This window comes from Sporobolomyces koalae (assembly GCF_050403365.1).
Source record: "Sporobolomyces koalae JCM15063 DNA, S_koalae_JCM15063T_v1_ctg69, whole genome shotgun sequence".
NCBI lineage: Eukaryota > Fungi > Basidiomycota > Microbotryomycetes > Sporidiobolales > Sporidiobolaceae > Sporobolomyces > Sporobolomyces koalae.
The window spans coordinates 1-27,302 of record NW_027481702.1 but is presented as its reverse complement, the minus strand read 5'-3'; the positions used below and the strand labels follow the sequence as shown (position 1 = coordinate 27,302).

General features: G+C 55.6%; 10 protein-coding genes across 10 annotated transcripts; 3 read left to right on the top strand and 7 right to left on the bottom strand.

Annotated features, from left to right (window-relative positions):
• Nucleotides 1-207: 207 nt before the first annotated feature.
• On the bottom strand, nt 208-3,646 carry SEC21 (coatomer subunit gamma; the record flags this gene model as incomplete). The annotated part of the gene is made up of 11 exons (XM_076681416.1): nt 208-443; nt 513-1,178; nt 1,241-1,375; nt 1,440-1,537; nt 1,605-1,851; nt 1,918-2,349; nt 2,416-2,549; nt 2,620-3,029; nt 3,092-3,250; nt 3,330-3,497; nt 3,581-3,646. 11 exons carry the CDS (start codon nt 3,644-3,646, stop codon nt 208-210), a joined length of 2,751 nt encoding a protein of 916 aa, XP_076531454.1.
• A 1,287-nt stretch (nt 3,647-4,933) lies between these two features.
• JCM15063_000942 (SLC26/SulP family anion transporter) lies at nt 4,934-7,905 on the top strand (the record flags this gene model as incomplete). Its single annotated transcript, XM_076681415.1, has 10 exons — nt 4,934-5,009; nt 5,077-5,307; nt 5,375-5,595; nt 5,662-5,713; nt 5,784-6,211; nt 6,278-6,363; nt 6,435-6,756; nt 6,827-7,046; nt 7,114-7,455; nt 7,538-7,905. The coding sequence occupies 10 exons, from the start codon at nt 4,934-4,936 to the stop codon at nt 7,903-7,905; spliced, it is 2,346 nt and encodes a 781-aa protein (XP_076531453.1).
• A 383-nt stretch (nt 7,906-8,288) lies between these two features.
• SDA1 (Sda1p) lies at nt 8,289-11,366 on the bottom strand (the record flags this gene model as incomplete). Its single annotated transcript, XM_076681414.1, has 6 exons — nt 8,289-8,331; nt 8,406-8,830; nt 8,893-9,378; nt 9,452-10,667; nt 10,744-10,973; nt 11,058-11,366. The coding sequence occupies 6 exons, from the start codon at nt 11,364-11,366 to the stop codon at nt 8,289-8,291; spliced, it is 2,709 nt and encodes a 902-aa protein (XP_076531452.1).
• Nucleotides 11,367-11,770: 404 nt separating this feature from the next.
• On the bottom strand, nt 11,771-13,233 carry JCM15063_000940 (uncharacterized protein; the record flags this gene model as incomplete). Its single annotated transcript, XM_076681413.1, has 2 exons — nt 11,771-11,808; nt 11,925-13,233. 2 exons carry the CDS (start codon nt 13,231-13,233, stop codon nt 11,771-11,773), a joined length of 1,347 nt encoding a protein of 448 aa, XP_076531451.1.
• A 796-nt stretch (nt 13,234-14,029) lies between these two features.
• TIM8 (protein transporter TIM8) lies at nt 14,030-14,534 on the bottom strand (the record flags this gene model as incomplete). Its single annotated transcript, XM_076681412.1, has 4 exons — nt 14,030-14,106; nt 14,168-14,223; nt 14,298-14,386; nt 14,469-14,534. The coding sequence occupies 4 exons, from the start codon at nt 14,532-14,534 to the stop codon at nt 14,030-14,032; spliced, it is 288 nt and encodes a 95-aa protein (XP_076531450.1).
• A 164-nt stretch (nt 14,535-14,698) lies between these two features.
• On the top strand, nt 14,699-18,090 carry JCM15063_000938 (WD40 repeat domain-containing protein; the record flags this gene model as incomplete). The annotated part of the gene is made up of 7 exons (XM_076681411.1): nt 14,699-15,040; nt 15,109-16,554; nt 16,626-16,867; nt 16,950-17,188; nt 17,262-17,601; nt 17,689-17,857; nt 17,944-18,090. The coding sequence occupies 7 exons, from the start codon at nt 14,699-14,701 to the stop codon at nt 18,088-18,090; spliced, it is 2,925 nt and encodes a 974-aa protein (XP_076531449.1).
• A 268-nt stretch (nt 18,091-18,358) lies between these two features.
• Nucleotides 18,359-20,026, bottom strand: JCM15063_000937 (URC4/urg3 family protein; the record flags this gene model as incomplete). The annotated part of the gene is made up of 5 exons (XM_076681410.1): nt 18,359-18,439; nt 18,521-18,780; nt 18,866-18,936; nt 19,011-19,464; nt 19,546-20,026. 5 exons carry the CDS (start codon nt 20,024-20,026, stop codon nt 18,359-18,361), a joined length of 1,347 nt encoding a protein of 448 aa, XP_076531448.1.
• Nucleotides 20,027-20,652: 626 nt separating this feature from the next.
• On the bottom strand, nt 20,653-24,235 carry JCM15063_000936 (uncharacterized protein; the record flags this gene model as incomplete). The annotated part of the gene is made up of 4 exons (XM_076681409.1): nt 20,653-22,833; nt 22,914-23,411; nt 23,558-24,035; nt 24,222-24,235. 4 exons carry the CDS (start codon nt 24,233-24,235, stop codon nt 20,653-20,655), a joined length of 3,171 nt encoding a protein of 1,056 aa, XP_076531447.1.
• A 1,056-nt stretch (nt 24,236-25,291) lies between these two features.
• JCM15063_000935 (uncharacterized protein) lies at nt 25,292-25,670 on the bottom strand (the record flags this gene model as incomplete). Its single annotated transcript, XM_076681408.1, has 2 exons — nt 25,292-25,479; nt 25,601-25,670. 2 exons carry the CDS (start codon nt 25,668-25,670, stop codon nt 25,292-25,294), a joined length of 258 nt encoding a protein of 85 aa, XP_076531446.1.
• A 140-nt stretch (nt 25,671-25,810) lies between these two features.
• Nucleotides 25,811-27,269, top strand: JCM15063_000934 (uncharacterized protein; the record flags this gene model as incomplete). Its single annotated transcript, XM_076681407.1, has 6 exons — nt 25,811-26,058; nt 26,216-26,302; nt 26,368-26,452; nt 26,524-26,873; nt 26,933-27,090; nt 27,153-27,269. Coding segments are annotated over 6 exons (1,045 nt in total), but the record flags the coding sequence as incomplete, so codon positions are not given.
• Nucleotides 27,270-27,302: the final 33 nt, after the last annotated feature.

The following is a 27,302-nucleotide window of genomic DNA, read 5'->3' as shown; positions in this document are numbered from 1 at the left end:
CCTGCGTGAAGGGTTCGCAAAACATGCAAGATGCTCTCCAAGAGGTGTTCGAGACTGGCCAGAGAAGAAATGATGGGTATAAGGTCACATGACAAAGGGAGCAAAAGTGAAAGGGACAGAGTACGAAGCAGACATAGGAGATCTACAAGAAGACATCGACTTGAAAAAGGTGGGGGAGAGGGGGAAGGAATTGGGATTCTTTTGTTTCTAAGCAATGGCGGAAATGACCAAATGAGCAGCTTCCTCCTTTTCTGCTCGCACCGTCAATTCGAGAACGACTCCGTTGCCCGATTGATACGTCATACGAGCGCGTGCGAGAACTTTGCCGCCTCCACCACATACGAGTCCCGACATGTTGAGCGTGTGTACTGTTGGCGAAGCAGGCGATTCCGTTCCACCGAGGGCTTCCATTCCAAGAATCTCGAGCAGTGAGTCGCAAGCAGCTGTATTCGAGTCAATCCGTTAGGGTCAGTCTTCTTGCAAATAGTAAAAATGGCTTGAGAGAAACTCACTCTTGAGAGAATCGAGGGCTGTGAGTGCAAACGTCTCTTGCGCGGTCGCTCCACTCCGTAGTCGATCCCACTCGGTCGCGAACGCCGCGTAACTCGGAACAATGTAATCGCCAGCACCGACATCGAGTTCCTCGATCTGGTACTCGTCGTCGTACCCGTCCTCTTCAGGTTCTCCCGATTCGGGATCAACCTCTTTCGAGACAAACTTGAGCGTGTTGGTGAACGATCCCGTCGCGTACGCTGCCGGGTTCGTTCGAGAGAACGAGACGTAAACGATTCCGGTCGAGTTGGGACTGAGCGAAGGTACGGGGATGATGAAGTCCTCGACGAGTTCCGACTCGTCCGAAGGTGACATGATGACCGAGACTTGTTCGAGGTGTACCATGTCGACCGTGTTGCGAATGTTGAACTGGAACACGACATGTTCGGCAAAGATGTGCTTGACGCACGACACGACGTACTCCGTTTCCCGTTCGGTGAGTTCGATCGGTTTGCTGCTGCTCTTGAGCACCGAACCGTATTCAGCGAGCTCGGGAACCTCTGCAAGCTGTTTCGCGTAAGCGGATTGGGTCTCGAGCGCAGAGGGAGCCGATCCATTCGCATCTCCAGCGATACCAGACGCATCAGATGCGACGGCGACAGAGTTGATGGCATCGGTACGCGACCCTGAATCAGCCAAACAGACGTGAGTCGAATGGCACCGGCGACGAGCCAAGAAGGAAACTCACTGCGCGCGGCTTCGAGAGCTTGTTCCTTGCTGACCTTGGGGACCGACGCGAAATCGAAAGGCGCAATCGAGGACGCCGTATCGGCAACGTAGGCCGCCAGGCGGGACTCGAGCGCGTCAAGGGAGAAAGTCGAGGCTATGACAGTTGGCGAGCCGGTCAGCGTGGCAGGAGAACAGCAGTATCGCTGATATTTGCTTACCCTCACGGACGAATGTATCAGCGAGAGGCTCGTCATTCAGCAGCTTGAGGTTGAATGCGGCGCGATCTCGGACTTCGTCATCAACATCATCGAGACACCTAAAACACACAATAACAAGTCAGGTCTCTATGTCGGAGGGAGAAAGGATTGTCAAGTGCGACGGACCTGGTGAGGAGGACCTTGATGCTCTTCTTGACTGCTTGATCCGCAACATTGACTCCAAACTTGGCAAGACTCGAGACGGCGGCAGCGCGGACGATCGCATTTTCGAGAATCACTCGGTTGTAGATGTAACGGATGTACTTGGACGGCTGAAGAGTTTTGGGTCCTTCGACTCCGAGCAGGTGCAAGATGCGGACGGAAAGCTTGGTAAACTCGCAATCTTCAATGAATTCGCACAATTGCGCGAGAGCTAGGTGGCGGGTATCGCGTCAGCTATGATGGAAAGGATCGAAAGCAGGGGCACAATATCGCGTACCGGCTTCCTTCGAGTCAGAGATGAACTTGATCATGTCGAAAATGGCCTCGACGACCGAGCGCTTGAACTCGTATCCGCCCTCGTCGCGCAGAACGCCCGAAAGGAAGTTGAGCATGACGGATTGCTTTGCAGGGAATTTGAGGCACAGGGCACGGATAGCGTTCACGACGATCACCTTGAACTCGTCCGAGATCTCGCTCATGAACTGCGAGATCTGCTTCATGAGGCGGTCGACCGACGCTTCGTTTCCCGTCTTGAGCAGAGTCGTGATGGCAAACGTGGCAACACTCCGGTTGTCGTCGTTGATGAGCTTCTCCATGTCGAGGTTGCAAGTCTGGACTGCATTCGGGTGCGTTTGCGCGAGCTTGGCAAGAGTGCGAATTGCGGCGAATTTGAGAGTCGACTTGGGCGACGAGAGGAACAGTTGGAGTACTATCGCGAATATGTTTGGGAGATCAGCATATGGTTTCAAAAGCATTCCGTCTGGGGGAAACTCACCAGCAATTGGTCGGTGGAGTTCACTTGCGCCAACATTCTTCATTTCGCAGATAGCTCGTGCAGCTTCGTAGTTGACCATGTCGCTCTTGTGTTTGAGGTAGCCCTCGATCAGCTCGTACATGCCGCGCTGGACGCTGTAGGCTCGCGTCATGAAGGGTCAGCCTCGGCCGCACAGATTTTGTTGCTCAGTTGGCAGAAGCTCACTTGGGATCGTCGTCCATGACTTTGGCAGCAAAGCGGATGAGCATGCAGATCGCGTTCGGACTCCTCAGGATGCCGGACGAAGATTTCGAGGCCGACAGTTGCTGAATCATCTTGGTGACGGCCATGCGGTCACCCTGTCGAATGAGATAGAGCAAGCCGAGGGCGTGGTATTGGACGATCGCGCTCGAGCTCTGCATCTGTTGGAAGCCTGCCTGAGCCCCGTAGCCCATCATGCCGGCGCTGCCTTTGTTCTGGACTGCCTCGGACGCTTCGTTCGCCCACCGTTTGATGACATCACGAGCTACAGGGTGAAGGTGGTACGCCGACACGAGCGCAGCAGACGAGATCGAAGTGTTGCGGTCGACGATCGCGGCCTTGAAGAAGCGCTCGACTCCGACAATCATCGATCCCTGTAACATTGACCAGCTGATCAGCACTCTCTCTCCCGCGATAGAGTGGCAGAGTCACTCACATCGATCACTCGGCAGAGCGCGCGGATCGCATTGGGTCGGTAGATGACTTCGAGGTTCGGCTGCATGTCCTTCATGATGGACGAGGTGACCATGATGACATCCTCGGCAATCTTGGAAAGTTCCTTGATCACGAGGTAGACCATTTGCCGGAGGGCACTCTGGTGCGAGTTCAAGAGGGATCAGTCGAGAGCCGATGGAAAGCAGGTTACAGCGCCAGGTGCAAGGCGTGCGACTCACGTCCTTGTGCTGGAACAGCTTGGTGACGCCGAAGAAGAGAGTGGTCGCTTCCTGGGTGCCGAACGTCTCGCCGACGTAGAGCAAGTAGATGATCTTGGTGAGCAAGATGCGGCACTTGCGGGGGCTGATGGGCGTCTCGTTGAAGACGCGGGCCTCTTGGATCACGGTCTGTCGATCGCATCGCGGATGCGAGTCAGCGTGCGGCACGAGAGTCGCGAGTGCGCGAGGACGTGTCGGATGTCGCGACTCACCGTCTTGTCCTGGAAGAACGAGCCGACTCCCCCGTGGCTCTCCTCATCCTTCTTGTAGGCCGACATGGCGGGCAATGGGCGCGTCGAGAGCGAGGCGAGGTGCACGCTCGAGGTTGGCGGAGCGCGAGTCGAACTCGGTGCAGTTGCTGATGAATCCGGGCCTGTACTGGTCTACGGTGCTGCACGTCGCACTGATCCGGCAGTCGTGGTCTGGAACCAAACGCGTCTTTGCGGATGGAGTGTTGGCAGACGAGTTGTTGTTGTCAGTACTCGCTCTCACGAATCTCCCGTTAACGTTGTCGGCAGGTCTCTCTCACTCTCTTCGTAACCTCTCCCGCTGCTCAGTCCCCTCATGAGCCTCGCCCGAGCTATCGTCAGTGCAATGACCTGCACCTCTATCACGAGCGTGCATGTCAGCCCGCCTCCGAGTCGTGCGCCTGGTCGTCCGTTGACCCGCCTGTCCGCGAGCTCGAGTCGCATCTGTCAGCTTGAGACCATCTGGAGGTTCAGGTCTTGCTTCGCGAACCCAAATGGGCCGCGGATTGGCGTCTTGGACCCGAACCGCACGGTTCTATCTGTCAACTCTCGAGAGTCGACGATTGCGCCTTGACTTGACGAGTCTCCCTACTGGGGTATGGTGGGACCGGGCTCAATCAATTGCTTGCAAGGGGCCTTCGTGCGCTCCGGCAGATAGCTGATGGGGGCAGCTGGACGAAGCCGCCTCCTGTTCCGCAGCACGCCTTCAGTACTGGTCCGCGTTCGACAACACCTCGTCTCGACCGCCGTGATCGGCGAGCTACTGTGGGTCCGATTGCTCCAATTCATGTCGCCCATCGAGCTCTCGACCCAGCTCGATACGACCCGGCGAAGGCGATAGAACGAAAAGCATGTCGCCATATGGCCTTCTCAACCCAAACCTTTCCCGCTTTTCTCGTTCCCGACGTCCCATCGCAACCCTAGCGCGCACGCGATGCCTCGCGTGCACTCAGTTTGCGTGCTCCGCTAATCGTCGGCGTCCTTGGTCGACAATTTGCCAGAGTTCCAGATCGGGTCCAAAAAGCACGCCTTTTCGTCTGAGAAATCGCCGCAGCAGGCCCACTGCTTCACTTGCCGCCGATGAGGTGCTTGCAGGCAATGACAGGTCGAAGGCGCTGCAACTCTTCCTCTTGACCTGTGTTCTCTTTGCTCCTCCAACTAGCAGCCACTCGTCGAGCAGAAGCTGTTCGTTGGTTGTTCAAGAGGTCGACAGTTAGATCGCCTTCGCATCGCCGAAAGAAAACGTTCGGCCGCATCCTCGCATTCCGGCCCCTTTTCTCTCCCAGCAAGACCGTCGCTACAACTGCCTCGAGCAGAATGCCCAACTACCAACAAGGCTTCTTGAACTGGATCGGTCACGATCCAGTTGTTTCGCAAACCGCTTCCACTTCTCGTGAGCTGCCTTGCTGTTCGCCGCTTCGTGCTTGATCGACCCGCCTGACTCTCTTCCTACACAATAGGAACCATCAAAAAGGCTGTCCGAGGTGCTACTGGAGGCGCACGAGGATACGTCAAGAGCCTGTTCCCTTTCACAAACTGGATCCTCAACTATCCGAGCGCGCCTCGGTGGCTCATCGGTGATTTGATCGCCGGTATCACCGTTGGTCTCGTCGTCGTTCCCCAGTCTCTCTCGTATGCCTCGATCGCCACCCTCCCGACCGAGTATGGTCTCTATTCTTCATTCGTCGGAGGTGAGTTGAGCTCGATTCGTCTAGATCCGACCCATACTGACGTTTCGCGTGTCCCCTCTCGCAACAGTCATGATCTATGCCATCTTTGCCACGAGTAAAGATGTCACGATCGGTCCCGTCGCCGTCATGTCGCTTCAGGTTGCCAAGCTCATCGAAAATGTGCAGAAGAAGGAGGGAGGCGCCGACATCCCTGGTCACGTCATTGCCACCGCCATGGCTCTCCTCGCCGGAATCATTGTCTTTGGCGTCGGCCTTCTCCGACTCGGATGGCTTGTCGAGTTCATCTCCGTAAGCTCGCGGCTTGCCTCGTCCTGCGTGCTCGAACTATTGACTCACTCCCGCTCTCGCGTACAGGTCCCCGCTGTCGCCGGATTCATGACTGGCTCTGCCTTGTCTATCGCAATTGGTAAGCTTGGTCGTCAGAGCATAGATTCTCTATCATCGCTCAAGCTGACGTCCTACTTGGGATTACTCAGGCCAAGTCCCGTCGCTTATGGGTTACTCGAACAAGTTTGACACGCGAGCGGCCACCTACAAGGTCGCGATCAACTCGCTCAAGCACTTGCCTGACACGAAGCTCGATGCCGCCTTTGGTCTCTCGGGTCTCGCATTCTTGTACTTTACTCGCTGGCTCTTCAACCGGATCGAGCGCAAAGCCAAGAACCCTATCCTTCGCCGTGCTGCCTTTTTCGCCAACTGCCTCCGTATCGGAGTTACCATCATCATCCTCACGGCCGTCTCGTACGGAATCAACAAGAACTTGACCCCGAAAACTTTCCGCATCAAGATCAACAAGACGGTGCCTTCTGGGTTCAAGCACATGGGTGTTCCCGAGTTCAACAGCAACCTGATCAGTCTCATGGCGAGCGAGATCCCCGTCTCGGTTATCGTTCTCCTTCTCGAGGTGAGCCGCTCTCGCTGGGACCCTTTGCTTGCGCGAATTGCTGACCCCCTTTGCGTGTCATGACAGCACATTGCCATCTCGAAATCCTTTGGACGTGTCAACAACTACAAGATTGTCCCGAGTCAGGAACTGATTGCTATGGGTGTCACCAAGTAGGCTACCCCTCCACAAACTTGAGCGAGAAGGTAACGAAGCTGACAAAGCATTAATGCGCCTACGACAGCATCTTTGGCTCCTTCTTCGGTGCTTACCCCGCTACCGGATCTTTCTCTCGTTCCGCCATCAAGTCCCGCGCCGGAGTTCGAACTCCATTGGCAGGATGGTTCACCGGAGCCTGTGTCGTCGTCGCCCTGTACGCTCTCACGGGCGCCTTCTACTGGATCCCATCGGCAGCTTTGTCCGCCGTCATCATTGAAGCGGTTGGAGGCCTTATCGCTTCGCCTCGTCAGACCTACTCGTACTGGCTCGTGTCGCCTATTGAGTGCGTCATCTTCATCGCCGCCGTTCTCATCACCTTCTTCACGAGCATCGAGATCGGTATCTACGTAAGCAGTTTCCGTCCGGCATCGAGCCAGCCAAATCATCCAAGCTGACTTCTCTTCCGCCTCAATGTAGTTCGCGATTGCTGCCTCGGCCGCCCTCCTCCTTGTCCGTCTCGCCAAGCCTCGTGGATCGTTCCTTGGTCGAGTCCGGGTCCGCCAGGAAGACAAGTCTGGTGCCGTCACCACGCGGGACATATACATCCCCCTTCGTCCCCTCACCCCGAAGGATACTTCCGTTGTCGTCGAGTCGCCTCCCGAAGGTGTCATCGTCTTCCGCATGGAGGAAGCTTTCCGTGAGCAGCCATCCGCTCTAGCCCCTTTTCTATCGTGAAATTCTAACCAACGTGGGGGAGTGTGCAGTTTACGTCAACGCGTCTCACTACGCCGACCAGATTCAAGATCACGCGCGCGAGACCACTCGCAACGGACAAGATTACTCGTTGACCTCGCAAAGTGACCGCCCCTGGAACGACCCCGGACCTAACCGATGGCAACTCAAGGGCAAGCGCGCCGAGCTCGAAAAGATCAAGCAGCAAGAGAACCTCAACAAGCCGCTCCTGCGCGCGGTCGTGTTTGACTTTGCCGGAGTTTCGAACGTCGACACGACCTCGATCCAGAACTTGGTCGACTTGCGTCGCGCTTTGACTCGCTACGCCCAACAAGACGTCGAGTTCCACTTTGCTACGATCCTCTCACCCTGGAGTGAGTTTGCTTTTCGCCACCTGGTTTTCTCGCCTCGGAGCAATCTTTGCTGACGTACGGTGTGTTTGTTCAATCTCACCAGTCAAGCGAGCTCTTCTTGCTGGAGGTTTCGGTCGCGATATCCCTGCATCCGAACTCCCGATCGAGATCGCGACGGTTGTGCCCCCGAATCCGGTTCACGAGACGCTCACGCCCCGACCGGCCCCCGTTCGAACAACTTCGGGTCGTGATGGAATCGCCGAATTGCCCAACACCGATTCGGCCGACAGCGAGAACAGCAGTAGCGATTACGATATCGAGAAGGGAGACGATCTCGGTAGGATCGAACATGAAGCGAATTGGCAAAAAGCGGCGAGCATCGATGGAGGGACATTCGTCGACACTGAATTCCCTTGCTTCCACATTGATCTTGCTACTGCCGTTGCTGCCGCTTCACGCGACCGCAACTGATTTCAACCTTCTCTCTCTCTCTCCCCTTCTGTTCGGCTCAATCGCATTTGTTCGCGTTTTTCTTGTCATGGTTAGATGGTTTTATTTCGTTTTCTGTGCCCTGTGCCCTGTGCGACGCCTAGTTTGTTGCGACATCACTTGTTGTTCGCTTTAATGTTGGATTATCATAGCATTAGACATTCTAGTTTCTTGGGAGAAAGAGCGCCGAAGAATTGAGAGAGACTTGCACCTGTACCAGCTGTTGAATCGACAATGGGGAAATGGGGTTGCGACAGAACTCTTTCTCGATTACTCTCGGTCTCGACTCTCACTCTAGCGATGCTGTGCTAGTGGGACAAGCGATACAATGCAGACAGATATCGACCGTACAACCCAGAGTTCCCCTATTTGTGCTCTCCGTTCCTGCGACGACCACCAGTTTTGGTCCTACAAATTCGCAAAGAAGAAAGTCAGATACAGGGAACCAGAAGAAATCATCGTCGAGCGACAAGAATACGTACCGGTTGACATGGTTGCGAAGTTTCTTGCTCTTCTGGTGCAAACTCGCCTTGTTCTTGCTCATGACTCCATACGAGTGGGCAACCATGGCAAAGTTCTTTTTGCGTTTCTTCTCCTGGTTCGTAGTCGAGTGCGCCTTCTCGTTCAACTTCTTGTGCTTGTGACTTCCAAACTTCTCGCGACCTTCGCGACCTTCGGCAATCTTGGCCAATCGTTCCTCGTACGAGTTCTTCTTCTTCTTTTGCAGACCGAGGATATCTCCCTCGACCAAGAACGCGTCTGAAGTGTCGCCGTGGTTCGCCTTGCGTGCAGCCGCAAGGGCAGCAAGCTTGCGACGAGCAGCAGCACCTCCGCCGTTCTTGGCATCTTCTTCGGCCGCAGACATTCGCAATTCGTTGATCTTGGCGAAATCGGCTGGCGTGAGAATCTAAGGACAAAATTATGAGCGACGAGAAAATGCTTCGAGGCGAGTGATGTAGGGCTTCTCACCTTGGTCGTGGCGAGGTCGGCGAAAGCAGATCCTTCGAGCACCTTGTTGGCCCGAGCGAGACTCATCTCGTACTCTTCAGGAGCCTCGGTGGTCTTGCTCTCGTTTGCCTCGTCCTCGTCTTCCTCCTCGCTCTCGTCGTCAGAGTTCTCCTCTCCCGACTCGTCGTCAAATGCAATCTCGTCCTCCTCCTTAAGCGCGGCCATCTCGACGACTTTGCCTTTGCCCTTCTTATTCTTCTCGGCTCGGAGCTCAGTCTTTCTCCGTTTCCGTTCGCGATCCTCGTCGTCATCGTCCGAGTCGGAAATCTCGAGGTCAGAATCGCCATCGCTCTCGACGTTGATCCATCCATCCTCGCTGTCCGATCCATCAGACGAGTCGGATTCGGCTTCCCATCCGTCCCAACCCGCTTCGTCATCCTCGTCGACAGCGTCTCCCTCACCCTCTTCTGCTGCAGCGGATTTCTCGGCGAGATGCTTGGCAAAAAGCTGTACGGCACTCGAAATCCTGTGTCAGTCATGACTCCATAGAGGATTGACAGGCAGGTTTGTTTTCACTCACGTCGAGACCTTCGATCCCTGTCGCGACATCCCTCTCTTCTCCGAATCGTAGCGGTTGAGCAGTTTCTTCGCCTGCCTGAATCGCCATGCTCGCAACCTTGCCTCGCTCGCGCCTCTTGAGCAACTCTGGATTGACCTCGCGGAACAATTGCAACAACCCTCTTGCGGCAACCATGACTCCCTTGTCCTTTGACTTCCTGTATTCGATCAGATCCTCGAGGAGATCGCGATCCATCGCCAACGGTTGTCGTCTCGAAATCTCTGTGATCGCGTTGAGACCTGCCGCGTTGACTTCTGCTGCGACTCCCGAGTGGACAAACTCGGCTGCGATCTTGCGCAGGACGGGTTGCAGATCTTCGTCCGGGGTACGATCGTGAACAGATTGTGCGAGCGCGACCAAGATCTGAGTGATTTGAAGTTGGTGGTGCGTGAGGTACTTGAGGATGTAAGAGTAGAACGGCAGGACCGTGAGTTTGTGCGTCGTCGACACTCGGCCAAAGAGCTGCATCATGAGAACCTTGTGCTCGAGCGTGAATGCTCGATCACCTCCCACGAGCTGCGCATAGAGTTGTTCTCCAAATCCTTCTGGGTTCTGCAGCAACTCGATCGCCGAGAAGTTGACTTGAGGTTCTTTCTGGTTCTGCTCCTTCTGCCGCCTCTTCTGGTTCGCCGATTTGATCTCTCGCTTTGCCTTGCGGTCGGAACTCTTTCGCTTCTTGTTGATCTCGACTTTGTGCTTGACTTGCTGAATGTCGGGTCCAGCATCGTCCTCTTCATCCGAGTCGACAAATTCGGCTCCTCCCGCTTGTTGATCGGGAGTGACGAGGAAGAAGTGCATCGCGGCGGATTGCACTTTCGTATCGGGATGGAAACAAGCCCTCGCGACGAGTTTGACCGTCATCTCGTCCCTCCAAATGTTCTTCCTCCACAACTCGCTCGCAATCTTGACCGCCCACATCGCTTCGCGCGCTCCGACCACCTTGCCGTTCGCTCCTCCACGTCTCGAAGCTTTGACCCCGGTACCGACTCGGTCGGTCTCTGCTTCGATTCCCCTCTCGATCATTTGGAAGCACAAGCCTTGGACCATGCGGTTCAGCTTGTGGTGTTTCGTCTTGAGGTTGGCATGCTTGATGTCACCGATAATCGTCTTGAGGATAAAGGTGCGCAAATTGGGCGAAGTGGTGAGGGACAGAAGAGGGAAGAGGGTCTTGAGGAGTCTGGCGGGAGTTCAGAGCGAGAAATTCAGTACACCGTTCCACTTGTTCTTCTCTTGCTCGTATCGTTGTAACTTACTCGACTCCCGTAATGACATCCCTGCGCCTGAGCAACACGAGACCTTGCATCATGGTTTTGCGCGTCTCGGGTGCGAGACTGACCCCGCCTCCACTGATTCCGTTCGCTGCCGAATTGTTCGCGGCGCTCGATTGACCTTGCGAAGTCGAAGTGCTTGGAGTGGATGACAACAACAAGCCCGACAAGATTGAAGGCAGGGTCGAAGTGAGAGTCGGGTACAGGTGAGCAACCTGGAGGGGGAAATCGAAAACACGGTCAGACAGGGTTTCGGGGTGGATCACTTGAGGGCTTATCGTCCTATACAAAAGACTCACTTGACACACGAACCCAGTCACTTCCTTGAGTCTCTCCTCGTCCTGTTTCGTGTTGCCGCCTCCACCTCCGAGTCCCAATTGAACAATCTTGACGAGACTTCCAAACCGGTTCCACTGCACGCCAAACTCTTCCGCATAGCTTTCCGGACTCCGTTTGATCAAGTTTTGCAACGTTGGCAACGACGAAGTGATGAGTGCTCCTCGTTGAGTTTTCGTTCGCAACCCCGTCTTGGTATCGACTGATCCCGTGCGAGAAGTCGTCGTCGTAGCGCGCGAGCCTGCGTTCGATGCAGGTGCTCTCGTAGCCATGACTTGTAGGTGTCTGAGGCTGTGTCGGAAACGGTGGCCAGCCTCCGAATTTGGTGAAAAAGAGTTGAGCGAAATTTCCGCATGCATTCAGCTGGGTGAGACATGTTCATCAGTTGTCGAATTTCGCTTGTGATCAACCACCTTGGTCCACTTGAGAGTACACACAGGACCACCTTCTTCTAGAGACAAGCCAGAATCAGTCAGAGTCGGCCGAAATTACAATTGTATAGACGGGCCCGGCTTTCAGCACAAATCCTTGTTTTCTCGTATTGTACTTGTGAGCGACAAGCACATGCGCAGGAACTCCGAAACCTGGTTTGCAAATGCGAAAAGGTGGGAGAACGACAAGACAGAAGAAAATGAACAACATTGGAAAAAGCACAGATAATCAATACATCGCTCCATTATCGCTTCTGCTCCTCTTCATCCCGGATCCAGTACCCTGAGCTCGTGTGAACAATGTGTCAGTCCGAATAGCCCCGTCATGAGATCGGGACCTTGTGATGTTGAAATTTTGGGAGAGAGGCAAGACGGGAGGAACTGCGAGGTGATTCGTACTGAATGTCGCAATCTTGGGCGGTACAGTAGGGAGCGAGAGCGATCTTGTCTGAGTGGCCGCCGCCATGAGGGGTCGGTGATGTTGTGACGAGGCGACAAGCAGAGAAGGTGCCGTAGGGTTCCTGCGCAACCTTTTCGATCTCGTAGTAGAATGGCGCAGATCGGATCCGACATTGTGATCATACTCGAGCGCGACCAGCGGTGTAACTGGTAGCGTCGAGTTCGATGAGATATCGAAGGGAGGCGGATTGGGCAAGAGAGACGGTTTCAGAAACGCAGGTTTCGGACACGTCGGCAACTTGATCCTGACGTTGACGATTCGGGCTGTTTCTGTTGCAAGGCCTCGAGGAACAGAATCGACGACCTGTGGCGATTTTGGGGTTTCGAGTGCTTGTTTGCATCGTTGTGCTTGGATCGCGATCAATTGCTTTTGTCGTTTCTCGATCGCTTCCTGCAATTTTCGACCCAACGGTTCGTCATCGTCGTCGTCATCTTCATCAGCAACGGTTTTCTGCGTGACTTGTTTGACTTGCTTCCGGTCGCGATCGCTTCCTTGCAACCCGCTCTCACGCCACCTCGGAGTGATCGTGCTCGGTTCAGATTTGCTTCGAGACGAGTTCGCTCTGACAATCGCCGACCAGATCAACATCTCTCTCCCCGGTTTCAATCCTCCAAGTCCCAGTCGTTCTCCACCTTTGGCACTCCTGCCGACTCGAATCCTCGCATACAATTTCTGTTCGAGGTTTTTGGTGAGCAATTCTTCAAACAAAGTCTCAGGATGACTGTTTGACTTTTCGGGCGAGTTCTTGTCGGACGAGTTCGAAGCTGGGGTCGAGTACGCGAACGAAGGGAGTGAGTGAGATTGGAGTGGTGATCGAGAAGAGAGGTGAGAGAGGGACGCTGGACGAGTGTACCGTCGCGAGAGAGGTTTGCGAGGTCGAGGTGAATCGGGTCGAGGTGCAGCGACGAGAGTACTAGATCGATGGTTTGGGACAGACTGGGATCGAGAGTGACGCGAAGCAGGCAGAGGCGAGTTCTGCTGCGAATCCGAGCGAGGAACGGAAGGAGACGAGCGAGAAGGTGTAGGAGGTGGTGGCAATGGCTTCGAGAGAGATTTGTCGCCGATTTTTGAGGATGTCGCAGTGCGGATGATGTTGGGTTGAATGACCGAGAGCGCAGGTCGAGGAGAGGGCGGGCAAGCTCGCTTTACGGAAGAGGCGTGCGAGGATGATCCCAGTCTGGGAGACGTCGGCGGGGAAGCCGGCGGTGAAGAGAGCTGGGGAAACGCTGGTAGGTTGAACGAAGGCATCCGTGGCGAGGGGAAGGTGCTGGTGAGACTGGCTTTTAGGATGTCTTGCTGGACGGATGCTGGACAGATTGTGCTCTCTACGTTATGTGATACAGCGTGAGTCACATTGAACGAACAAGGAGCAGTTTGCAGGACAAAGTGGACCTTGAGCACCTACCTCGATGTTGGCTCGGTTCGCTTTTGTTCGTGTCTGATCTACTGAAGACGCTGCGAGTTTTGGCTACTGGGTATCGCGGACCGAACGAGTTGATACCGACGTGCGAGAGTGTCGGGAAAGAGAAAGGGTGGGCGGCAAGCGTCTCGGACTTTCGGCAATGAGGGGGGTATGTGCAGATCGGCTCGATAGCGTTCGCTCGTGCCGTGAGCAGTGATCGCGGTGTCCGGGGGTATGAGCGTAGAGTTGAACGCGCTACTGTAAAGGGCAGTCAATGCAATCAAGCGAGACTGGAGGTGGAGAAACAGAAGCAGAAGACCGAATCCACTCCAATGCCCCGCGAATCCACCATCTGACTACGAGCCCGGAGTAGCGAATTGAACGGAGGCAAGGGAAAGCTGTACGTCAGCGAGCGCCCGGTAATTGAGGTGTCGACTTCCTCCGGAAACGGGATTTCGGTCTCGACCATCCTGAGCGAGGGAAAGGAATCGTCGGTAGACTTTTTTTTCTTTCTCCTCGAAGGTCAAGATACTGTCAAATTGGCCCTCAAACAGGGCACGAGAGGTATGCAGGGTTTTGCGTTGCGAGAGGGGGAGCGGAATGCGATTCCGCAAAAGTGACATCTACAAGGTTGTTCTTCTTTTACATTTGACCGCGGCGCGACTCGAGGTACTTGACGATCAAAAGCGACGAGTTCATGTACGCATCGACGCAGTTTGCTAGCGCGATGCGAAGGATCAGTCTTGACGCCTTTGGCCATGAGGAAGCACCAAGACTCACACAGGCAAGACTCCTCGGATCGGGAGAACCTGGCTCCAGGTGCACCTGGCACGCACCTGAGGATCGCAACAATGACAGGTCAGCCGAGGACTGTGGCAGGGCGGCGAGCGAGAGGGAGAGGCAACTGTACTTGTCAAAGCATCGCTCGGTGAAAGTGTGGATCTGGGTCTGGAGCTGAGCCTTGACTTGCTCTTGCTCGAGGAACTGAGACAGCTCCCGCTGGTAGGTCACAATCGAACGACAGTTAGCGAGAGCTAGGGGTGGAAGCGAATCTGCATTGATCGAAGACATGACGGCTTACTCGAGACTGTTCATCGAATTGTTCGAGTCCTTGCGGCGTCGGCTGAGTTGGTGCAGGGGCAGACATGACGTGGAGATCCCGGCTATAGGCAGTACGCAGGGAAAGAGACGCGCAAAGTGAGTTTGACGTTTGCCGAAGTTGACTGCAATTCTCCTCGCCCTCACCTCGCCGCGACCCCCGAGATCGACTTTCAACTGAGGCACGGGTGCAGCTGCGAGGAGAATCGCTAGATGCCCGAGGGTGATCCGCCTCCGTTGCCGCGTCCGCCGAATGGGACGAGCCATGGCGCCGCGAGCGCGACGACTTCGACTTCATCACAACACGGTGGACCTGCACTCGCGGGCACTCTTACTCCAACTCCGATCATGAACTCGCGCGAGCTCGACTACCTGATCTATTCGTACCTGAAAGAGTCGGGCTACCATTCGGCGTCGTCGAGCCTGCTCTCAGAATCACACCTCGACTCGAATGCGCCCTCGGACGCGCCTGTGCCCCCCGGACACCTCGTCAAGCTCCTGCAGAAGGGGCTCCTGTACTGTCAGGCAGAAGCGGCGTATCGAGGCACCTCCAAGGTCCGTGACTCGCTCATGTTTGTCGGACTGATCCTTCGTCGTTCTCGCTGACTGTCTCGTACTCGCAGGGATCCCAGAGTCGCGTCAAGTTAATCGGCAGTCCGATTTGCGACGAGCTGCCGCTCCCACCGCTCCCGAAGAAGAAGCGACTTCCAAGTCCTCCACCGCTGCTCCCGGCGATACCTGTCTCGACAATGGCCCCACCGCCCATACCCTCGAACAAGGAAGCAGACCCGCCAGTCAAAGGAAAAGCGGGAGCTATCGAGGCAACACCGATCAATGACAAGAAGCGCAAGTCGAGCGCCGGCGGCCTGAATGGCATCGAACCTGGAGAGCAGGAACCTGATGGCAAGCGCAGTCGAATTGCGAGCAATGAGAGTGTTGCAGCAGCAGCAGCCAGCACAGGCAAGAAGACCATCGCGAAAGGGAAAGAGCGCGAGTCGGATAAAGAAGTCGACGGCAGTGCAGTTCCCAAAGGGAAACGGAAAGAGGTACCAGTCGAGCCAGTACCGACACCAGGGCACGCCAAGATGGCAGATCGTGATTCTGCCTCGCCTCCAACATCGAACCTCCCATCACAAGCTTCCACAAGCTCGAGACCGACTCCCTCTCTGCCACTCCCGCCTCCCGCTCCCCCAAAACCTGCTTCGCGTCCGCCTCTCCTGTCGAGCACATCGTCAGCTTCGATCGCAGCGCCGAGAGAGCTACCACCACCTCCCCTTCCTTCGACGTCGTCCAACAAACGACCATTATCAGCTTCAGTGTCCAACTCTCAACCGCAACAACCGCCACCCTCGAAACGCTCGGTGTCTCCCGCTGTTTCTCGCAAAACTGCGACGAACGGTTCATCGACATCGCTACCTCCCCCTCCGACTCCCGCCGAACCACCAACTCCTGCACCGACTGGTTCGACCTCTGCCAATGTCAACCACAACTCCTCAATTCCTGCTCAACAGTCACTGCAACCGATGAAGATTCGCATCACGACGACTACTCGAAATGTCACGACGAGTCAACCTGCGTCTGCATCGACCAGTACCGCCCCTCCATCGCATTCGACCAACAACAACAACAACTCGAACCCGGTCAGTCCAGTCAGTTCGCGAGACAAAGCTCGTTCAGGTAGCGAAGAACGAGACCTAGGTCAGGGCAAGATCAGGAAACTCAAATCGGAAGACGCTGGAGAGAGAACGGCGATGCCGATCTCTGCGAAAGGGTTCAAAGGCAAAGACCGACTACCCCCGCCGCCACCACCGCCACAATCTGCAGCGGGGGCATCTGCGCTCAACTCGCAACAGCAGATCGATGGCGAGAGGGACAAGGAGAAGAAGCGGAAACTGGCAGCTTCGAGAGAAAAGGAGAAAGTGAGGGAGAAGGAACGGGAGAAGGAGAAGGAGCGAGAGAAGCGCGACAAGAGTTCCAAATTCGATCTCAGCAAATGTACGAGAATCAAAGGCAGCGAACAGGGCTCAGATCGGGCATCCGTCATCAAACTTCGAGGGCATACCGTCGCCGTAAAGCTATTCTCTCACCTCGTCTGCCTTTAACCTCGAATCGCTTCCTGATCACTTTGAGTGTGTATCAGATGGTGCAACCTTGCGCGTTCAACTCGAAAGTACCTACTCTGCTTGCTACCGGAGCCGGAGACTCGACATGTAGGATCTGGGACGTCCCCTCGAGTAGCAAAGGTCCGATCGAGATCGAAGACCACATCATCTGCAAGCATGCCTCGGCTCAACGCAAAGTCGGAGTAGCGGCAGTCGCGTGGAACCCCAGTGGAAGCCTCTTGGCCACTGGTTCGGAAGATGGCATCGCGAGGATTTGGACGTGAGCATCCTCACGCTCAATCCTCCCCGCTGATAGCGTTCGGAAAAGCTGATGACCTCGTTCGAATTGTTGATCTGTACAGGCCCTCAGGTGATTTGCACCTTGTCCTGTCAATGCATCAACGAGCGATCAACTCGATCAGGTGGTCCCCTTCTGGCACCCTTCTCCTGACGGGATCTCTCGACTCGACTGTGTGCCTGTGGGAATTGAGCAGCGGCAAGGTCAGGCAGCAGTACGGAACTCATGGCGATTCGATCCTCGATGTCGATTGGAACGACGACACGACCTTTGCCAGCGCTTCGATGGACAAGACTGTGCATCGTGAGCCGACAACACTACTTTGAAAAGCGATCCAGAAAGTCAGTTGCTGACGCAAACATGTTGTCTTTCGCAGTTTTCACTACGGGGCGCAATAACCCGGTCCATCGTTTGAGAGGACATCGAGACGAAGTCAACGTGGTCAAGTTTTCGCCGTGTGGAACTCTCGTCGCTACCTGCTCGGACGATCACACCGTTCGAATCTGGTCGTTGCGCAACCTGCCAGCGCTCGCTTCGACGATCAACGGGAAACAGGTCAAGAAGGGTGACGAGCATCGCAAGATTGATGACGAGGATCACGGTGGATGTCTGATTCTCGAAGGACACGAAAGTGAGGTGCATCAAATCAGTTGGAAACCAGGTAGTGGCAAAGAAGGTACCAAAAGTGACGATGGCGGCAACCGGTTGATCGCTTCGTGAGTCCTCTATTTCTCGAAACTCTAGTTCCATCTTGCGGTGCAAGCGCTCATTGGTCAAAATTGTCTCTTCCCATCTTGCGGCAGTTGCTCTTTCGATCAAACGGCGAAATTGTGGGACGCAGATCAAGGCACTTGTCTCTACACGTTTTCTCGCCATCAAGATTTCGTCTACTCGATCGCATTCGAACCGAACCTTGGTAGATTCCTCGCAACTGGTTCGAATGATGGCACTGTCATGGTGTGGAGAATCAAGGTCGAGCATAATCTCTCTCGGTCTGGTCTACTTTCGATGCGCAAGAACTGCCACTGACTATATTTTGTCTTTATACTCCGCCACAGGACAAAGCTCTCGTGCTCGAATACGAATCGCCCGCGCCCGTCTACGAGTTGACCTTCAATCCTCCTGGTACTCAAATCGCTGTCACTGGACAACTCGAACAAGTTGTCGTCGTACCTTTCGATCCTGTCGCCTCCGCCAACGCATAATCAACTCTGTCTCTTCCTCGTACAACAACTTTTTTTTTTCTATTCTTTCTTTTTTGCTGTGATATCTTCGAAGTAGTCTGTTTATTGGTTTTCAATCTGTTGTAAAAGTTTTAGCCGCAGTTTCCTGCTGATCTGCACCTGATTCTTCGTGTCTAATCCAACACGAGACGCTGCTACACGCGCACCACTGAATGAACCTGGCGTCGTTGGCGACTGCATATTTTCGCATGGTGCTCAAACGTCTACATTGCGCAAATTCCTTTATCATCTAGAAGACCGTTCCATCCGCGACGTACGCAAAAGGAGGTCCTCCCGTCTCTGGACGCAACTTCTTTGCAATTTCTCGTCCCTAGAAGTGAAAACGCAAGAGAATCCACCGTCAGTTTTACAGACTTTCGAAAAGGGACAGAGCGCGAACGCAGAGACATACGGCTTTCCAGGTACCGGCTTCGAGGACTTGAGGCAAGGTGAGATCGACTCCGAGCTTGTTGCGGATTCCATTGGCCAATCGATCGAGCATGATGATCGTGACGGCTCTCATTTCGACGACCGCCGAGTGCGATGGATCGAGAGGAGGGACTTCGAGTAGAGAAGGCATTCGAGTGGAACTGGAAGGTGCGGGTAAAGAGAAAGATTCGAACAATTCAGGAATCTTGGGATCGAGGAGTCTGAAATCGATCAACAGTCCACCTGAGAGAGAGAGAGAAAGTATCAAATGCGTGCTGTCAGCTCGTGCGTTTTTCGGCGTCAAGGAGTTCGTGAGCGATGAGCTTGCCGTTGCGGTATTCAGGTAGCCCCGTCATCTTTTCTTTACCAATGAAGCTCCAGCCCAACAGCTTTTCCATCCTGTGGTAATTTCCAACCGAATACACATGAGTCTCTAGCAGTAACTTTGTTCCGAGCGATAAAAAGTAGCGTACACTTCGATGAGAGAATAAGTCAGCCACTGGCTCAGCTTGTGGAAGCTGACATACTCGTCCCCCTGCGCGTTCCCTTCCTGCTTCTTGAGGCAATCGACTGGCCAGACGTCCCCAAGACTGACTCCGTCAATCTTGGATCGTGCAGCAGGCCACACGCCGCTCAAACCTTGGACAACAATCTCCCACATGGTTTCCATCTTGACCGCAACCTTCTTGCCCGCGACGGCGGAAGGAACCGCTTGCGAGGTAGGGTGGGAGAGGAGGTAGTCGATGATGTACCCAGGACGATGATCGCCGTTCTGGGCAAAGTAGGCAGCGTTCGATTCCGAAGTGAGCACGTCTGCCAACCGGATCAAGAGTTGCGCTCGACCTTCGATACCCGTCATGGGGTTTGACTCGGAAACTTGCATCGCGTCCGAAATCTGTGAAGCTGTGATCTTGGACAGGCCCGCCGCTACAAGGGGTTTCAAGTAGAGTTTTTTCCGGATCAGCGAAAGGATATTCTCGTGGACTAGGGGCAAGATATAGTTCTCACCGTCGACCCTGAAAGGCTGTCCTTGGACACTACTGAACGTGCCTTTCTCAAACATCTCCAAACTTCCGACGGCCAATCCTTCACTGCGAGCGATCTTGTCACCTCCTTCCTTGGGCGAGTACTTCCACTCGTTCCCAGCTCCAGCGTCCATCAAGACACTCACGACCATGAGGTCGACTAGCCTTCGAGCTTTCTCGAGATCGTCGACTCGAGAATCTTCGTTCCACTGGTCGAGCACGGGGTCGACTCGATTACCAACGAAATGTCTCCATCGTCCATGAGGAGGAATCGAATCGTAATCGGTATCGTAATCTCGTTCGATCAACTCGCATACGAAATCAACAATCTTGGGTTCTTGCGAGAGGTTCAAGGTCCAGTATTCGAGTTGATCGAGTTGAGCGAGTGCAAACACTTTCTCGCATCGTTCTCGAATCGAATCGAGTGATCGAAGGTGAGCGATAAGGTCCGTTGAAGAAGTCATTCGAGAGTCTCTATTGTCGGTCTGTCAAGTATTGGGGTTTGGAGAGCGGAACGACGTGGGTGAGCGCGTGTGGGGGTTCCGAATCGGTTCAACCGGGCTTGAGGGAACACGAGACTCGACTCACCTATTGCAAGGGTGATTGAGGTAGTATCAGGGCAAACGAGGATGTCAAGCGAGAGTCGAGGGTCAGGTGAGAGAGACTGATGAAGCGAATCAAGGTCCGAGAAACTGACCCGCTCGAGAAGCGGCTCTTCCGTTTTCCGCTGAGAACCGGTCCGATTAGGTTGTCTAATCGCCCCAGCGCTCAGCCGGGCGGGTTCTCGATACGAGGAGTCTCGGAATCGACGAAAACGGGGTTAAACAATACACTGATCAAGTTGAGCGAAACAAGTAACGAGGACCCGGAACTGCAAAAGGGATAAAACATGCGAAAAGAGGAACACAGACAGGTGAGGGAGAAAGGCGTAGCAAGAAGAATGAGCGCGGCACTATGGAACGAATGAACAAACAGTGGGCGTGAAAGCGAGAGAATGAGGCCTCGTTGAGGGCAAATGTCCGTGGGAGAGGGAGTGTGGGTGAAAACGAGCGGTGGCTCGAAATTGAAGGAGGAGTCATGGAGGAATGATTCATGCATATGCCGGGTAACTTCGTTGATGCGAGGAAGGAACAGCCGGCGCGTAGTGATCTACGGTAGCGTAGGTCTGACGAGCGGGATCACCGCGAGCCAGTTTCTTGTTGTTTGACCTACGTTCGTAGTCGCGGTTCGAAGGGAGAACTGCGAGCTGACTGCGCTGTTCCTCTGGGGTCGGAGTCGTGTTCTTGCTGCGAGTCGCTTTCGGAGTGGCGGGTCCGAGCGATTTCGTTCGGTGACGGCCAAAGAAGCTCGAGAACATGCCTCCTCCCGATTTCGGTGTGCCATTGATCGATTTCGAGAGCACGTTGGTTCCGTTGGCGCTTGTCGTCGACGATGATGCAGTGGACGGCAGAGTCGAGGAACTCGATGACAGGGTTGAGAGTTCGGTCGAGGCCGACGACGAACTGTCGGGAGCTCGTCCCGTCCTGTCATGATTCGAGCCAGCGCGCCTTGATGGAGTCGAGACTGACGACAGCGGTACCGAGGAATACTGAGGATTGGGCGGTTGAGCTCCTGGCGGCAAGCTCGGAGCCTGACCTGAGCGCGGTGGGACGCGAGACCGAGCAGGAATTGCTTCGGGCACCGGTTGGCGAGCAGGAGGTACAGATGGATTCGGCGCTGGTGACGCCACTGTTTTTGGTTCGGGAATCTCTGGGCGTTTGACCCTTCCAAAGAAGCTCTCTTTGACCTTTTCCTTGACCTTGTCTTTGGTCACGGGTTTCGGCGCTTCATTCGGTTTCTCCTGCATCTTCCTGACCATCTTGTGCCTCTCTGCTTCCTTGCTCGCAATCAATCCATGGCGACTCGCGACCGGGCTGGTTGATGGACTGTTCTTCCCACTCTTGCTGGCTGCACCTCCGCTGCCAAACAAGAGCCCGAGCGAGCTCTTGCGACGCTTGACTCCGACTTCGCCCCCATTCGCGAGTGACGCGTCGGGAGAAAGCAAAGGCGGTGGTACCACGTTTGCGGTTTCACTCGGACGAGGTTTGCGCGGAGATGTTCGGACGGCCAAAGTCTTGGAAGCATCCGTGTTTTCCTTCGCAGCAGGGAACGGAATTGCATCGGGCTTAACTGACGTCGGGCCGATTTTCGTGGGTGATGATCGAGACGTTGGAGGCGCAAGTGACGGCGTACCTTGTTGAGGGGCATCGAGCGGAATACTTCGAGCCGTCGAGAAGCTGTCCTGTGGAGAAGCGAGATCACTCGGAATGGCCGAAGTTGCCTGCCTGGATTTCGCGGTATCTGAGGACGGAGGAGGAAAGGGAATAGCTGATTCTGCGATACGCTGCGGCGGCGCGTGGCTCGATGAGGAAGCCTGATGCGATGATCGCTCGGGCCGAGTCGGCGAAGAAGACGATGTCCGAGCAGGCAAAGGAGGGTTCACCGGTGCGACCGAAGGGGGCAGAGTTGCCGGAGCAGTCACTGGGTCAACCAATGCGGGAATAGTGAACGTTCCGCGCTCATCTGCCGGAGTCGGAGGTGGTGAAGCCTCTCGGATCGTAGGAGTTTGTTGGAAAGATGCTGCGGGGCTCTGCCGTGCTGGTCTACTCAGCATCGGGACGTGACGGGATCGAGGTTCTTCGCCGCCACTGCTGCTCCCACTGCTCGCGCTCGTCTGACGTGAACCCAGATACGGTGCCTTGTGAGCAGCGACAGACTCTCGAGCCTCACGAAGGTAGTCGCTGGAAGAATTGACCGATCGGGATGCGAGATCGGATGCGAGGTTCGGTGATGGAGGAAGAGGCGAGCTCGAGCTCGAGGCAGTCGTCTCTAGCGGAAGTGCGCTCGAGGAGCGAGATTTGGGCAAAGGCGGGCTCGGAGATGGCGGATCTGGAGTCGGAGGAGACAGTGCCGCTTCGGACGGCGACTTGAACCATCCGAGTGCGCTCCTTCGCCCAGTTCTGATCTTGCCGGCACTCGCGACGCTGAAAATGCTCGCCGGTCGACCCGTGTCCGTGGACGAGCGTGGCACGGCTAGAGAAGAGGTCGATCTGGCGGCTTCCGAGTCGTAGCGTGACATCTTGCCCTTCGATGCCGCCTTGAGCCTCTCCTTTTCGAGGGCCTTTTGCGCTTTGAGCGTTCGGGCATACAATTTCGAATTGAGGTAGTCTGAATCGGCGGGGACGAAAGCTGGCAGCGGAGTCTGAGACGGTGTTACGGGTGCCGAGAGAGACTGTCGAGACGAACATCATGGGTCAGGTCAAGCACGGTGACATGCAATTGTCTGTTCTGGCAGTGGCGCGGGAAACTCACCTCGATATCAATCTCGCCCGAAAGCTTGCTCAGCCTGCTCCTTGCGCTTGTACCGCGCTGAACCTGTGGCGGTGCAGCCAGAAGCCCGCTTCTGATCTGTGCCCGATTCGTTGTTTGGTACACTTCGCCAGCACTCGCAGATCTCGGTTTCGTCCAAGGCTGTGTCGGCGGGGTCCCGGCAGCTGCAGCCGACGTTTGCGAGAGGTGTGACGCGATACTGCTGCTCGAGGGGTGTCGCGAGGACGAGCTGATACTGTTGACCGTGAGCTGCGGCTGGAGGAACGAAGCGCGGACAGAGTTGCGCGCAGGCGCAGCAATGCCGGGCGCGGCGACGGGGGCGGAAGCATTCAAGGCGAGGTCGTACGGGGAAGCATCTGCAGCGAGACTGAATCCGAACGGGTCGAGCATTTGCACGCCGGGAGGGAGACGAGAAACCCTGCGTCCGGTCGGATCCGCAGTCGTCGATGCGAGCGGAGACGAGTCGAGCATTCTCGAGTGCTGTTGCCAAGTGGACAACGTAGAGGCAAGAGATGGACAGCACGGAGATTCCGGTCAGCAAAGAGTCCTGACTCGTGGTGCGAACCCCTTTGATCGCGGGACGGGAAAGGCGATCGGAGTGCGCGAGTCAGCCGAATTCGACTCACCCGCTGGACTGCATCGAGAGGTCTCTCCCACGCGTACGGGTTCATGCCATCCTTGCCGTCGACGTGGTCGTCGTTTGCCTCGACGAGCAGTTCCTCCTGGGCGTCACTGAGGCCCCTCCCGTGCATGTCTCGTCTGCTCGCGATCGACTGGATCGAATCGGTGCTCGTGCTGTGCGGGGTCGAAGTGAAACTCGCGCTCGGGCTGAGAGTCAGGCTCGGGAGCGAAGGGGACGAGGTCGGGCGCGTGTGGTAGTCAGCGCCGGATTCGCGACCGAGCGAGTCGGCGGATCGGGGCCGAGAGCGGGACCGCCGCGACGAGAAGGGGAGTGCAGGTGCTTCCAACGGTGAGTACTCGGCTTCGGGGTCGGCACTGAACGCCGCCGGGTGCGCGGTGTGCAGCGAGAGTCGGGCACGCGTTGGAACGGATGTTCGGCGTTGGCCTGCAATTGTCGCCCGCGTCGATTTCTCGCTGCTGCTGCTGTTTGCAAAGCACGGGCAACGAGCGAGCGTGTCAGTCGTTTGGAAGCTGCGAAGGTCGAGTGCGTTGCTGTTGCGAGCGATCAAACACCAAACCCGAGTCTCGTTCCCGAATTCGCATGAATCGACTTTCTGCGCGCTCATTTTGGCTCGCCCCAGTCTGTAATGTAATCTCCGAGAAACTCACGTTGCAGTAGCCATCGGTTTGTTCGTTCGCACCTCCTCGTGCTCGGGTGCTGAATATCTGGTATTGTAACGGCTGAAGGGTCCTCGTCGGATCCGACTCCGCAAGTTGACTGATCCTCGCGTGCTTTGCAAAGGCTTGGCTTGGAGCCAAATCGAGATGGTATCAGCTGGTCGCGGACAGTTTGCCTCGTTCGTGGAAGAGAGCAGTCAGAGGCAGGACGACAGTGACGATGATGCACGCAAGGGACTCGAAAGGTGTGTGCGTCAAGCCAAAAAAAAAAAGGGGGGGGGGAAATCCAAAATGATTGATGACCGGTGCGCTACAGCCCGTGGTCGCGGCAGACATGAGATCTTCAGGGTAGCTGCTCGCTTGCTATTAGACCGGCAGCTCAGACTCCAGCACGGCTGCCAAGGTAGGCGTTGGCGGTCAGAGAGAACGAGTCGCGGTGTTGCTTTGACCTTCGCAACTCGCCGACCGAGCCCATGCGCACCGCCTCTGATTCTGCTTTCAAAAGCGTCACAGCGATCCCGCAAGCTCGATCGCTCCTGCAGTATCCGCCGTGTTGCATTTCGCCGAACAGGTCGAGGTGGATGTGCACTGTGCGGGCACGGTGAAAGCTGATTCACCGAGGATCGTATGCGATTCGACGATGCCCCGCCGAGTGCTCCCGCGTGTACGAGAGGACGTCAACGCTCGGCGAGGAAGATGTTCGACGAGATTGGCTGCGGTCGATATGGGTACATTGTCCAAGTCGCTCGGAGTACAAACGCTGGGTCCTTTGCTGCCGAGCATTGACGCTATGTAACCCTCATTTCGCCACGTTCGGAGGTTTGGCCCTTGAATCAGACAGCCATGTACTTCACAGCGGCATTCCAGCGTAGCTTGTCGAGCGGGCCGAGGGTTCAGTTCGTGACTCGGTGGCGGTGCTGTATGAGTACATTACAGGGAGATTTGTGCGATGATAGCTACATGGTCTAGACTGACTGCAGTGACTCTCGTTGACTCAGTCTTAGGTGCACGAGTGCGAGATAGATGGAGGAAACGGAGAGCGCACTTTTGGTCAACTGCTTTCAGACCTTTCTAGTCGGTTCCTCTGTCGGGATCTCGTCCTTCGGGGCCTTGAGCAAGTCTTTACCTTCGGGATCCTTTGCCGGTTGCAGGTCAGTGAAGGGCAAGTTGGGCACTCGAGCAGAGTGGTGGTCGTCTTCAGGTCGGAAGGTGCCCGCGGTCGACTCTCCATACGATTGCAGCAGAGGTTCTGGCCAAGTAGAAATCACGGTCAGTCTCCTCGAGCATGAGCAGCTCGGCGAGCAAGCCAAGACGAAGAGAGCGAGAGGATTCGACTGCGGCGGAGAGTAAGAGGAGGCAGGCGAGCGTACTGAAGATCCAGATACCCGAGCCGATACCGACGCCCAGTGCGAGCAGTGGAGAGATCAACCTCGAAGCCATCGCTAGGGGAGCTGCGCGTGTGAGAGGTGACTAGAGATGATGAAAGTGGATACTTCGACCATCTCGCGCTATCTTTCCCCACCGACCCGGCCAGCAGCCAGCACGAGTCTTGTATATCGTCACACAGAGTGTCGCTTCCGATGGAGGTCCCTCCCACCGCGCTGTGTCTGCCCTCGACGCTGCCGTTCCCGCTCACGATTCACCGGCTGCATGCACGCGAGCACGACACGATCCGCAAGCTCCAGTCGATGCTGACGTACTCGTTCATCCCACTGCAACCGGACGAGGACGGCAAACGTGAGAGGGTAGTCGAGAGTTGGGATAGTCCCGTCGAAGGTCAACTCGTTCGCTGGGACATCCACGAAGGCCAGCTGCTCCACGATCCGGCGTGAGTCTTCACTTTCCTTGTTCTACTACGCTCTTACGAGCAGAATCGTGCAAGACCCGAGTGCACGACCGCGCGACCATTTCGCGAGTGCCGCCCCACACCCGACATTGTTTGTCGCTCTCAGACTGACGCGGTCGCGTGCGACTAATCTTGGCAGGACCCCCATCGTCCATATCCGAGAGCCTTGCACCCACGATGTCCAATGGGATGGCATGTGTGCCGTCTGCGGCAAAGATCTCACCGCGTGCGCACAGATTCACTCGTTCCGTTCACTCACGAGATTGCTGACCTGGAACGAGCTTAATCTAGTGTCGACTATACGGGATTCTCGGATACATCTCGAGCGACGATCAGTATGGTGCATGATGTCGGAGGATTGACCGTTTCGCTCTCGGTATGGCTTTCAGGGTTCAATATGCGAGTATCACCTTGCGCGTCTAACGTTTCTACGCTCTGGTATGACAGGAAGCACATAGGCTCGAGTCGGCGACGACTCAGAGGCTGCTCGGAGACAAGAAACTGTCGCTCATTGTCGATCTCGATCAGACGATCGTTCACGCAACAGTGGATCCGACCGTCGGTGAATGGCTCAAAGATGACAAAAACCCAAACTTCTCGGCACTCGCGAATGTCGGCAAATTCAAGCTAGGAGACGACACGCCAGTGAGGAGACCGAGAAAGAAACGCACTGTGACATCGCAACAGCCAGCAGAAGGCACGGAAGGTGAGGAACCGCAGGTCGAACAAGAGGAGACTGTCGAAGCAGAAGAGGAAGAAGACGATGGCGATGGATGCTGGTACTATATCAAAATGAGGCGAGTCGGTACCCCTTTCTGTTTCGGACAGCTGTACTGATTTACGTCCGCGCGAACAGACCTGGCCTCGCTTCGTTCCTGTCGAGGATTTCGCAAATCTACGAGATGCATGTTTACACGATGGGAACGAGAGCCTACGCAATCGAAGTTTGCAAGGTGATCGATCCGACGGGCGCCCTCTTTGGCGGACGTATTCTCTCTCGCGACGAATCCGGCAGTGAGCCTGGTTCACCCTCTCCCCTCGCACAGCTACAACGCTGACACGAAATCCACATGTAGGCATGACGCGCAAGAGCTTGCAGAGATTGTTTCCGTGCGACACAAACATGGTTGTCATTATCGATGACCGCGCCGACGTCTGGGATGGTTCTCCAAACCTCGTCAAAGTCATCCCGTGTACGTCTTCTATCTCCTCCCCCACCTTGTCCC